At 43.6% G+C, this 12,592-nt stretch overlaps 3 protein-coding genes across 3 annotated transcripts; 1 reads left to right on the forward strand and 2 right to left on the reverse strand.

Moving 5' to 3' along the window:
- Window positions 1-3,739: 3,739 nt before the first annotated feature.
- Window positions 3,740-4,081, reverse strand: O0I10_004041 (uncharacterized protein; the record flags this gene model as incomplete). The annotated part of the gene is made up of 1 exon (XM_058484107.1): window positions 3,740-4,081. One exon carries the CDS (start codon window positions 4,079-4,081, stop codon window positions 3,740-3,742), a length of 342 nt encoding a protein of 113 aa, XP_058345095.1.
- Window positions 4,082-6,225: 2,144 nt separating this feature from the next.
- On the forward strand, window positions 6,226-7,866 carry O0I10_004042 (uncharacterized protein; the record flags this gene model as incomplete). Its single annotated transcript, XM_058484108.1, has 2 exons — window positions 6,226-6,415; window positions 6,482-7,866. The coding sequence occupies 2 exons, from the start codon at window positions 6,226-6,228 to the stop codon at window positions 7,864-7,866; spliced, it is 1,575 nt and encodes a 524-aa protein (XP_058345096.1).
- A 456-nt stretch (window positions 7,867-8,322) lies between these two features.
- On the reverse strand, window positions 8,323-9,866 carry O0I10_004043 (uncharacterized protein; the record flags this gene model as incomplete). The annotated part of the gene is made up of 2 exons (XM_058484109.1): window positions 8,323-9,432; window positions 9,525-9,866. The coding sequence occupies 2 exons, from the start codon at window positions 9,864-9,866 to the stop codon at window positions 8,323-8,325; spliced, it is 1,452 nt and encodes a 483-aa protein (XP_058345097.1).
- Window positions 9,867-12,592: the final 2,726 nt, after the last annotated feature.

Here is a 12,592-nt window from a genome sequence, read left to right on the forward strand (position 1 = left end):
ACCGATAACCGGAACCACCTTTATTATTCCATCTTCGAAGCAATAGTATGTAATCCACAAGCTAGCAACCTCCAACAAGCGTGTAATAAATAAACAATGCTCTATTTCATCTAACTATCTTGCTACTGTACATTGCCACCACCATCGTCGTAGTCGTCCTCCGTCATCATTCCTACTCGTACTCGTACTCGTCAGCAGTCGTCAATATCCTCGTCACCCAATATCCAAAGCACACAAGTAGAAAAGAATGTGACCTTGCAGGTTTCCTTGTGACTCTCGTTGTCGCTGTAGTCATTGCCATCATCGTGAATGTGGTAATCATCGTAATCGTCATTGTTGTGAATGTCGTAATCATCGTAATGGTCGTCTCTATAAATAAAAAGCAGCCAAGTTAGCAAGGAAGCACATCACTTACGTAGAGTCCAGGCTCATAGTTGTCCTCATTTATCCTCTCCAAAGAAAGAATGATCCCCAATCCAATCCTTCCAATCATTTCCCACCTCATGAAAAGAAATCCTCAAGGGAAAGAACGAGCCTATCACGAGAATAGCGTGTTGGTTCAACACATTCACGAGCTGTTGCAAATCCCCTTTTACCTCAACACGGTGACCATGCTCTTCCAAAAAACCATCGTCGTCGACCCATCAACTCAAACGCAGGCCTATAGAGCCCCGGACGCGTTCCAAGAAGCTTTTCCAACAACTGGTCACTTGATCCAGGCTGGGACTTGAACCAAAGAGATGATGATGATGCCCCCAAGTGGCATTGCCTGACCAAAGAAACCTATTCAATTCATTATTAGCACACACTCACACACACAATAAACACCCTTTTCATTGTTTGTTTCATTGTACTTGCCTTTTCCATATACACAAAAGACCCCTTTGTTGTTGGTTACTGGAAACCGAAAGCCATGGTGTAGTGGTGTAGTTGAGCCGAAACAAAACCAGCCAACGTCTTGACACTAAACTTGCCCTCTATACAAGCTAACACGTCAATGGGACCAGTTCGGCTGCAACATTCGACTCTGAATGTACCTGTTGACACCAAGCGTAAGGCGGGAATAGCAACGAACAAGAGGAAGCAACCGTATCGCCATGGCAATAGCCAACCCACACACCACGCTCATTCCTCGGCACTTGGACACACTCTCGCTCCCTGACAATGCATGTTACCTCACAGTCAAAAAGAGCACTCTTTGATAACACATTACCTACCTTGATTGGAATGTCGTGAAGGCGATAAAACCAGACGAGCGACAAAGAGAAAGAGAAGCGTTGTCTCAAGTCGTGGAGCCACCGTCCCCAAGTTTAAATCCCCTTACTGCTATTACACTGAGGCCACTCAATTACCCTACACACACCATCCACCCAAACACACAGCTCACCCATCGTCATCCATCATCACCCTCGCGATAGGCAATAGGCACGCGTAAATAAAAGAAATCGTATAGCAAAAGGATGTGTGTCATTTTACACTTTACATGATAATGATGATCCAACAACACCCATTGTTGCCATGCTACCATGTCACCTCGAATCAAGAAACTTGTATGATGGGCATACTGGGCTGGAGCAAGACAATCATTCATATGCTTTGGATTGGGCAACAAAGATGATTGGGAGGACTGGGTTATTTATTAGCTGGCATTTTAGAAACTACTCCTAAATAGTGTACAAGTATCATGCATCGCCTATGCTGACTGACTCAAGTTACACAACACGTCCCTCTGCATCTTTGGCTCTATTGTACTTATACTACTTTACAATGAACAAAGAACTCTTTTCATATAGCATCACGCTTACAGCATATGTAAAACGTAAAGCTGCCTGTATCTCTAAACTTTGCAATGAAACGAGGGGTCTTTAATAGAACCATGTTGCTCGGCGGGGTGAAAGCGATCTTGTGTCAAACTATGAAGTTCATCGCGGCCAATCCCAGATTTCGCAATGTCGCCACCAGCCAAACTGGATCTGGGGGTCGACCTCTTCGACAACGACGACCAAAAATATTTTTTGGGCTGTTTGCGACATTGAACGCGAAACTTTCACACAAGGTGCTGTTGGCCAAGCCGAGCCCATTGCTCTATTCAAAACCCCACGTTTCATTGTAAAGTTTGGAGATATGGGCGTCTTTATGTTTGTAAGCGTGATGCTATATGAAGAGTGGTCTTTGTTTAATGTAAAGTAGCTAGACCCTGACAGAGCAAAAGATGCAGAGGGTCGTGTTGTGTAACACAGCTACATTTGCATGAATGAAAGGGTCAATGTATAATTACTTTATGGATCATCTACGAACAGGCATGTATTGCCAGCTAACGGCCACTTTTATCCAATCATCATTGTTGCGAGGTCCATTGCATGGGAACGATGCCCCTGCTCCAGACATTCATTTCCATGATTCAATTATCTTGATCCGAGCTGATTTGGCTGAGCTACGGTCAAAGAGAGATTACATCAATCCATACATCAGCATACGTGCGAATGTCTCAGCTGATTAATCCTTGTTCGACCGTAACTCAACCAAATCAACTCGGATCAACCTACTTTAATCATGGAAATGAATGTCTAGAGCAGGAGCATCGTCCACCTACAATAGAATGCACAAAAAGTTGTGGATGCACAAAAGTGGCTATTAGCTGCCAATGTATGACATAAAAGTGAGTGTTGCGTACCTGTCATGCATGGTCCCTGAAGTCCAAACTTTTTAACCCAGTTACACAAACACGTCCCTCTGCATCTTTTGCTCTGCCAGGGTCCAGCTACTTCACAATGAACAAAGACCACTCTTCATATAGCATCACGCTTACAAACATAAAGGTGCCCATATCTCCAAACTTTACAATGAAACATGGGGTTTTTACTAGAGCAATGGGCTCGGCTTGGCCAACAGCACCTTGTGTGAAAGTTTCACGTTCAATGTCGCAAACAGCCCAAAAAATATTTTTTGGTCGTCGTCGTCGAAGAGGTCGACCCCCAGATCCAGTTTGGCTGGTAGCGACATTTGCGAAATCTGGGATTGGCCACGATGGACTTCATAGTTTGGCACAAGATCGCTTTCACCCCGCCGAGCAGCAAGGTTCTAGTAAAAACCCCATGTTTCATTGTAAAGTTTGGAGATATGGGCACCTTTATGTTTGTAAGCGTGATGCTATATGACAAGTGGTCTTTGTTCATTGTGAAGTAGCTGGACCCTGGCAGAGCAAAAGATGCAGAGGGACGTGTTTGTGTAACTGGGTTAAAAAGTTTGGACTTCAGGGACCATGCATGACAGGTACGCAACACTCACCTTTATGTCATACATTGGCAGCTAATAGCCACTTTTGTGCATTCTATTGTAGGTGGACGATGCTCCTGCTCTAGACATTCATTTCCATGATTAAAGTAGGTTGATCCGAGTTGATTTGGTTGAGTTACGGTCGAACAAGGATTAATCAGCTGAGACATTCGCACGTATGCTGATGTATGGATTGATGTAATCTCTCTTTGACCGTAGCTCAGCCAAATCAGCTCGGATCAAGATAATTGAATCATGGAAATGAATGTCTGGAGCAGGGGCATCGTTCCCATGCAATGGACCTCGCAACAATGATGATTGGATAAAAGTGGCCGTTAGCTGGCAATACATGCCTGTTCGTAGATGATCCATAAAGTAATTATACATTGACCCTTTCATTCATGCAAATGTAGCTGTGTTACACAACACGACCCTCTGCATCTTTTGCTCTGCCAGGGTCCAGCTACTTCACAATGAACAAAGACCACTCTTCATATAGCATCACGCTTACAAACATAAAGGTGCCCATATCTCCAAACTTTACAATGAAACGTGGGGTTTTGAATAGAGCAATGGGCTCGGCTTGGCCAACAGCACCTTGTGTGAAAGTTTCGCGTTCAATGTCGCAAACAGCCCAAAAAATATTTTTTGGTCGTCGTTGTCGAAGAGGTCGACCCCCAGATCCAGTTTGGCTGGTGGCGACATTGCGAAATCTGGGATTGGCCACGATGGACTTCATAGTTTGACACAAGATCGCTTTCACCCCGCCGAGCAACATGGTTCTATTAAAGACCCCACGTTTCATTGTAAAGTTTGGAGATACAGGCACCTTTATGTTTTACATATGCTGTAAGCGTGATGCTATATGAAAAGAGTTCTTTGTTCATTGTAAAGTAGTATAAGTACAATAGAGCCAAAGATGCAGAGGGACGTGTTGTGTCACTTGAGTGAGTCAGCACAGGCCAATGCATGATACTTGTACACTATTTAGGAGTAGTTCCTCTAAAATGCCAGCTAATAAATAACCCAGTCCTCCCAATCATCTTTGTTGCCCAATCCAATGCATGTGAACGATTGTCCTGCTCCAGCCCAGTATGCCCATCATTCAAGTTTCTTGATCCGAGAGGATTTGACTGAAAAATGCTCAAACACAGAAAGTATCATCCAAAATGAGAAAAATTTATCTGGTTAGTTATACGTAAACTGCCACTTGATAGCCCACTCCTCCCAATCATCTTTGTTTCCCAATCCAATGCATGTGAACGATTGTCCTTCTCCAGCCCAGCATGCCCATCCTTCAACTTTCTTGATCCGAGAGGATTTGGTTGAGTTACGCTCAAACACAAAACACCATCCGATTTCACAGAAATCATTTTGTAACGTTATTTGTAAACTGCCACTTGATAGTCCATTCCTCCCAACCACCTTTGTTGCCTAATCCAATGCATGTGAACGATTGTCCTGCTCCAGCCTATCATTCCCATCATTGAACTTTCTTGATCAGAGTGGATTTGATAACACACTCTCTTGCTCACTCCTCTGCAAAGAAATAAAGTTCGTGAACAGGTCAACCTACTTAATTTCCTGCTCTTCCACCTCCTGCTCATTGTCTCTTTCTCCCATTCACAACTGTTACCCCATTCAAGTACAACTGTCGCCTGCGAACGATCGACCTGCTTCAACCCATCATGTCAAGCCTACAATTGCTTTGATTCGAAAGGCTTTGACTGAATGGCAAGTCCATAGCGTGTACACCCCATTACAGCACCCGCGTGTCTTGACACTTCACGTTCTCTTGTACAATCCTCGACCACAATCAGTGGTAGCAGCGTTCATTGCAGCAATTGCTATTAGCGAGGTCTCTACTACTTCGTCTCAAACAGAATGCACAACCTTGTCTTTCTACTACAACACACGAGTCTCTTGACACTACACACACTCCTGCGCCTCTGTCTGCCACAACCAAACGGAGCAATAGATGCTATTGTCTCAAGCAGTGTTATGTACTTGGAGCCTTTTTCAAGCGAACAGCAGATAGTCATTATATAGGAGCAGCTTTATTTACGTGTTGCAACTTGCTTTCAATACACACGACTTCGTCTGGATATGGATATGGATCTGAACATTGTTGTGGTGCATGGGATGAAAGGGTTTGGGTATATTGACCAGGCTGGCTCCTTTGGCCCATTTAGTTTGGATGATGTCATACCATCTATCAAGCAATACAAGTGATATCCACCTGGTTGAGCTGCTATGGAGAATGGCTAAGAAAGAGGTAGAGCAATAACAGGATGGGGAAGGAATTACATTATCAGCGAAGGTCACATGGACCTTTTCAACCAACATGTTAGCTATGATGGATGGATGGAATCAAGTGCAATGATGGTAAATATTGGGATGTTGCTTTGGTTGCTTGGGGCATCGTCAGCAAGAAGGAAGAATCGTATCATATGATAATTGAGGATGTTGATGGATTGGATGGGATTGAGTAAAGGATTCGTGTCTTTGAGGAAAGGTGTTTTATACAGCCATGGATAGGATTGGATCACTCCTCGAGTAAATGCATGCCGCAGCTGTTTTACAATCAAGGATACGATGGCGCAAAGGCAGTTACATTGCTTACCCTAATGGCGGTGAGCTGACACGGACAATGAATCGCTTCTTTACATCCATCCATTTTTGTAAAGATGCCAAATTGGTGATTGACTAGGTGCTGCGCCACATAAGCTATTTAACTCATTCATACTCCAAATACTCTTTCATCTTCGTTCTTTTTCCCCATCACTTTTTATACACTATACCATGCTTATGCCTTGTATTGAAAACCCTTCCCAAAAAGAAGACCACTTTTCAATCCTTCCACTGGAAATCATTACATGCATATTCAAATTTCTTACTATACGAGATTGCGGAGAGTGCATGCGCGTATGCCATCAATGGCGTGACAACATGATCCTCTTGACAGCAGATCAACCACGAGCTCTTCGGCTTAGCAATTATCAATTGCACTTGATACGCAAACCATTGTTGCATTTTGGATTTTTGGTACATGGCATCGAAGTCCATACTTCGAATATCTCACTCTTGGATGTGATTAAGAATTTGGCTCATTTACAACTTCCTCGTCTAAAGTCACTTTGTAAGCCTGAAACCATTACCGTGTCACACATTGCTTACATGTAACAACATTCACCACCCGTTATAGCCATTGCCATTGGCTTGTCAAGTTTATCTCACTCTCTGGCAACGCCTTCCTTAAGTTACTTGGGGAGAACGGTGACACGCTTGGAAATCAAAGGGAATACATTTTCAGAGGCCCTTGTCACCATTCTCATTTCTTGTCCGCACCTCACCCACCTCTGCTATCGAGATAACTGGATGCGGCGTTCTGCAACAACCACCGCCCTCGATGAATCTGTCACATTTCCCAAGCTGCGATTTCTTGCTATAGAGAGCCCGAATAGCGATTGTACTCTTGTCGTAAGCCGATCACCTCATCTACGATATCTGCAATATCGAAACACCGCCAAAGTATCCATTTCTCTCGCGTCGATTTTGGAAGCGTGTCCTACGTTGGAGTGCATAAAGTATTCGAATCAAGATACACCGTTGCTGTCTACGCAAGATCCATTATGGTGGCACGATGAGCAAATGAAATCGGATCAAGTTACAGGGCTACACAAGCTCCAAGTAGCAATCACGCAAACGCCCTTGTTACACGATTATTGGATGGCCGTGGATCAGCATTACAAGACGCTTCGTTGCTTGCATATGCGTCTGTCGAGAGAGTGTGTTTTCAATGACACCATTTCATTCCCTACCATGGCATCATGGCGGATACCAGAACAGCTACAAGAAGTTACTTACCATTATACAAAGACTGGAATCCCACAAGAACACTCTGAGTTCGCAAAGCGGTTTTTGTTGCCTATACTCAAAGGATGCCATCAACTGACTCATGTCAGTATATCCCTTATCAATCAGCCGTTACCATCGGATGCATGGAGCTTGCTTGTAGACCTTCAGCATTTAACGCATCTATGCATCAAGAGTCAACACGATAGCAACAAGGAAATAGTGACTTTATTGAGGGAGATCAGCACACGATGCATTCCACTACAAGAGTTTGCATATCAAGGAAACTGGTTCAACTATGCAAGGGCTACGGAATCGCCACTACCACCCACCATTTTTGGTATACTGACCACGATCCCCACGCTACGTCACATCACCATCAATGCCGAGTGCGAAGGCGATATTGATAAGATCATCATGTCTCGGTGTTTCAAGCATTTGAAGCGATTACCAAACTTGGCATCATTGTCATTTGAATGCTTGTGGGGCTTTACAAGCGAACAAGTATTTCGATCACTAAGAAATCTACCAAAGCTTCACGAGGTGTCATTTTACAATTGCGGCTTTCTTATAGAGAAGGGAATGCTTTTGCTTATTGACCGACAACCTAAATTAAACAAGCTATCTGTAGAGCGGTGTACCATTGACCAGGCTGCTCTTGTCGTTTCTTGGGAAAAGTATGCTCGATCCATCATACCCCATGTAGTTACTTGTAGCAATAACATCCAAGGATGAATACCAATAAAACTCGTTTCAGTCGTATACCATCAAATGCTGACGTTGCAGAAGATGGGGAAAAAGACATGTCAACCATTTTACTCGTAGCGTTTTGACCTTGCTTGTGATGATTAAACAATGCTAGTGATTGACAACAAAAAAGGTACGTCGCTATGCCAACATAGCCAAAAAGGGCAATTGCCTAGCAACTCAGTTGACACCATGATACCACTATCCTCCTCCCACTCTTGTTATCCAATGTGGATTTGATCAATGGGGGTTTATTACTGGGTGCAATCAAAATGTTATTAAGTGTGTTGTTGTAGAAAAAGATAAATGCTACGCGATGTGGTGATTGGATGGTAATAAGAAAAAGTATGGTTGGGTGCAGAAGAAAGATGAAGGAGATGCAATTTGCGTGCGGTATGTACATGTATCCGGTGCCGTGTAGATATGTAGAATATGTGTGTTGCATTAATTAACATGCTGCTGCTGCTGCTGCTCCTCCACTGTGTCCTTTTTTTGTTGTTGTTGATCCTTGTTGGGTTTGGTGAAAAGAGGATTCTTGCTAAAAGACAAGCGTATACCACCTTTGATGGAATTGGATAAACAATAGCCTTGAAGCTCATTCATTGCTTGCGTCGCATAAACAACATCCTCAAATTCGACAAAACACATGGGACCTTGAGCCTTGTTGCGGAATGACATGCGCTTGAATGCAAGGCATTGGACAAAGAGCTGTCTCAATTCGTCTTCGCTTGTATTAGAAGGCAAGTTGCCAACGTATAAAGTGTTGCATGGTGGGTTTTGATCAGCTGGATTGAATGAACGATTCAGGGCCGAGAAGCTGTTTGAACGTAATTCGATAGTTGAAGTGGATGGTGCAGGAGGTGGAGGTGTCGAATGAAGGGAAAAAGAACCAAGACGACGAGTAACATCTGCTGAAGGTGGTGGAGAAGCTGCACGATCGTTTGGAACAGGTGATGATTTACTGAGATAATTGAAAGGATCTTCAGGCACACCACCATCCTGTTGTCCATTGCTGGTAGTTGTTGTAGTAGTATTGGTATTAATGGATGTCGTACCCACGGGTGATATGGCAGATTGTGAATTAATCGCATTCGTCATTCGTGGTGGTGGAATCAATCCAAATGCATGTGGAGGAGAAGACATGAAGCCTCCAAAGTCGGTAGTATTTCCACGAAAGCCAAAGAGCGAATCGGTGAAAACGGGAGTCGTTGGTGTAGATGCACAATATGGGTCCTTGTTCATGAATGGATCGGTTTTGTAATAATCTCCAGGAGATAAAAGGTCACTTGGCAAAGGCGAAAACGAGTCGTAGGCTGTACCATTGCCCTGTTGCATCTTCTTCGATAGGATACTCAAAGGTGGTACAGCAGCAGATGATACAAAGGATGGTGGAATAGTGTCATTCGCAGCGGTCGATCCACGCTTGATATGCAGGTTCTTCTTTGCCATTTCAGCCTTGAGTAAGATGCCTCGTTCTTGATCGATTCGTTTTCCATTCAATACATCGACTGCTTCCAGAGCTTCGAGTCTTGTACGAAATCGAGCAAAGCCGATCTACAATAATGCAACATCATATTCATTGTTACCCTAACGAATGCTCCCCTTGTTTTCTCTCCGTTCATCCTCTCTCTCTCTCTCTCTCTTACCATTTGCTTTTTGCCATTGGTGGTGGTATTCATGGTCGTATTATTATTGTTCTCATCTTCTTGTTCCTTACAATGCCACTTGAGAGACGCTGCTTCAAATCCACCCGAAAAGATAAACATGTTTTGGAATTCACGTTCTGACATATCCTCGGGGAACCCAACAACAAAGATAGTGGTGACATCGTCTGATGGAGGAATGAGATTATGGGTCGACTGCGATGGCAGAGTACATGAAGCCGTTGTTGGCTGAAACAAACAAGACGCAGGCGAAGGTGCCAATGGCCGCACACGCATGTCGGACGTGGAAGGAAAGGACACCACAGCTGTTGGTTCACTGGTCATAATGAATGACGAATATTTGTACAATGGAAAAAGAGAGGAAGTGGACGAGTGCACCAAAGGAAGAAGGAAAAAGGAAAGAGACAAGATATTGTGCAATGGCGGTAGAACGATTTAAGCATGATTTCTTTCTTGTCCTCTTCCTCCTCCCTCCCCCCACCACCCAAAACATCACCCTTTTTTTACACTTGTTTTTCATTCTATATACAAGGTATGTATGTGTGTGTGTATGTATAAAATACACTTTTCATTATGATCATCATGAAAACAAGCTTGTTGCATTCCATTAAACACACACGCACACACACACCATATCATGCCGGTCGACAACATCTTCTGAAAACGCAATATAGCCGCATTTGATTTCAATCCACCATCGGGTAGTTCTACCGTGATACCCTCTCCTTGTATGTAGTCCACACACTCTTTTCTATATCAATACATTTTGTTTTTGTATCTTGACACACATAGACAGGGACCGTAAATCGGTGCAACATCATCTCATCTTTGAGGTTGCACATTGTCACGAACCTAAAATTGATGACCAATGGTGTTTAGTATGTAAGTGTTGCAGGGCTTTAGGGGTAAAGATGCGTATGTATGAGCACAGACTATCCATACAACACACATATACACACACGCGAATGTTGTTGCCTCATGCCAATGATGGGGGAGTAAAAGGGTTATTGACATTCCTCATGCATTGAGGTACGCTGCATTTGAAATTCGTTAATGCACCACTTTTTTTCAATCACCCCTCCTCTCCTAGTAACCCTGCCATGCACGCATACCGCCGCTGCTGCTTCTCCCAGGCATAAATGATATCCCACGTTTTCCCCTATGCTTTTAAAATGGCCATCCATACATATGAATAAAGCGTGTATACGGGTTGTTGTGGTTATGTCATCATCTCCTCTATTGTTTGACAGCAATGGTTCATCACGTTAACAAATTTGACCTTCTTCCATTGCTGTTGTTGAGAGTAGATCAAGGGTCTATGTACTCGCTGAATAATCCCATTCTTGATCATCGTTAGATGTATGATGTCTGCTATAGGGTTCTATTCAAAGCATCGAGGTATGGTATCGTGGCAACCGTATTGATGAATGAATGGATGGGGCTTTTAGCGTGATTTTGTACCTCAAAGCATTCATAAAACGATCGGCCATGTTACACGATAAGGATAAGACGAAAATGTGAAAGCGGATAAGGCTTCTCGGTGCTTAATTCCAGAAAGGGAACATTATACAATTTTGGTGATGACAGCTATTCATGATGATATGCAGTGACATCAACAACCCATAACCCACTGACCATTTTATGTCGGCCGTGCGAGAGAGAGAGAAAGGTGGGGTGGCAATGGCTATGACACGGGGACAATGACAATGTTTTTTCATCTTGGCTTGTCTCACCAGCAAATACCAATTATAGACAAGCGCTGAAAGCGTGTACAAGTGTCCTTTTCGCCTTGATCCGACATAGCACGGGACCCCCACAAATAGGTGATGGGGTGGTCTGTGAGCTGAGCTATGTGGTCCGAGCAACGACTAGTGTTGTGCGTGTATGACATATGCGGAAGAGAGGCGACGTGTTGATCATTCTTTTGTCCAGATGGTCAAACACGGGTTCATCAGCTTACATGTGTGTGCGTGTGTGTGAATGAATGAATCAACCACCCGCCACCACCACTTCTACCACCACCAGCTGTTTCTTCACTTTTTCATTACATCATGATCACACGAGCTCAAGGTCATTTCTACATGGGGCACCTTTTCAGGATGGCGATCTGTGTGTACACTATCTTATAATAAAACGCTTTTGGAACATTATATTTGTGTTATTGCTGCTGCGACATATTGAGAATGTCCGCCATGAACCCCCAAGATATTACACCATTATACTTTTCGAATCACATGGTCTTGCATAAAAGCATAATCAATTGCCAGCTTGTCTTAGAGAGAGAAAGAGGTTTTTTCGCCATCCACGAGGAATAACAATCAATCATGGCTGAACAACAAATCTTTCTTTTTCCAAGAGGCCAAGCAAAAAGTTGTATGTACCACCCATAAAGGTATTCTGAAACGTTCATGCACCTATTTTTTCTTGAACCAAGTCTCGATGTTGCATTCACCACGCGTATTTTGTCTCCATCATCCACACTTAAACCGGTGAACAAGCGAATGATGAGACCCCATGGTCGCTTTGTTCTGAGCCTTCTCAACAAAAAGAGTGCAACAACATCAACATCATCATGCTCCATGATATCAGCACCTGTACCCATTCAGCGGTAATACCAACCAACCCAAGGATGAATGCACGCGTCGCATGCATCATTTTTGTATCCGAAGCATTTATGACAGAGCGAGCTACCTTGATGCAATACCCTACAAACAGCATGCATATAGGTTGCTGCGCTGAGTTTTGGTAGTATGACGACGATAAAAAACAGCTGCGAGAAGAGCAAAGTGGATGATCAGGTTGGCAGAATATGATTGTCAAAGTACAAGGTTACCCCATATGTAGTATTGCCGTCATCATTCGCATCAGCAGCACATACATATCGGCATGACGGGATATATACTGCAATGCTGATCAACAAAGTAGACATCTCCCCTCCCCCCACACCCCAACTTGCCCCGATGGGAAATGCTGAGTTTGGAGAGACAAGAATATGGTTATGTGTGTGTGTGTGCGCATTTTGGCATGGCATCATCACGGTACTGTACGTG

Source organism: Lichtheimia ornata (assembly GCF_029851405.1).
Source record: "Lichtheimia ornata isolate CBS 291.66 chromosome Unknown scaffold00014, whole genome shotgun sequence".
Classification (NCBI taxonomy): domain Eukaryota; kingdom Fungi; phylum Mucoromycota; class Mucoromycetes; order Mucorales; family Lichtheimiaceae; genus Lichtheimia; species Lichtheimia ornata.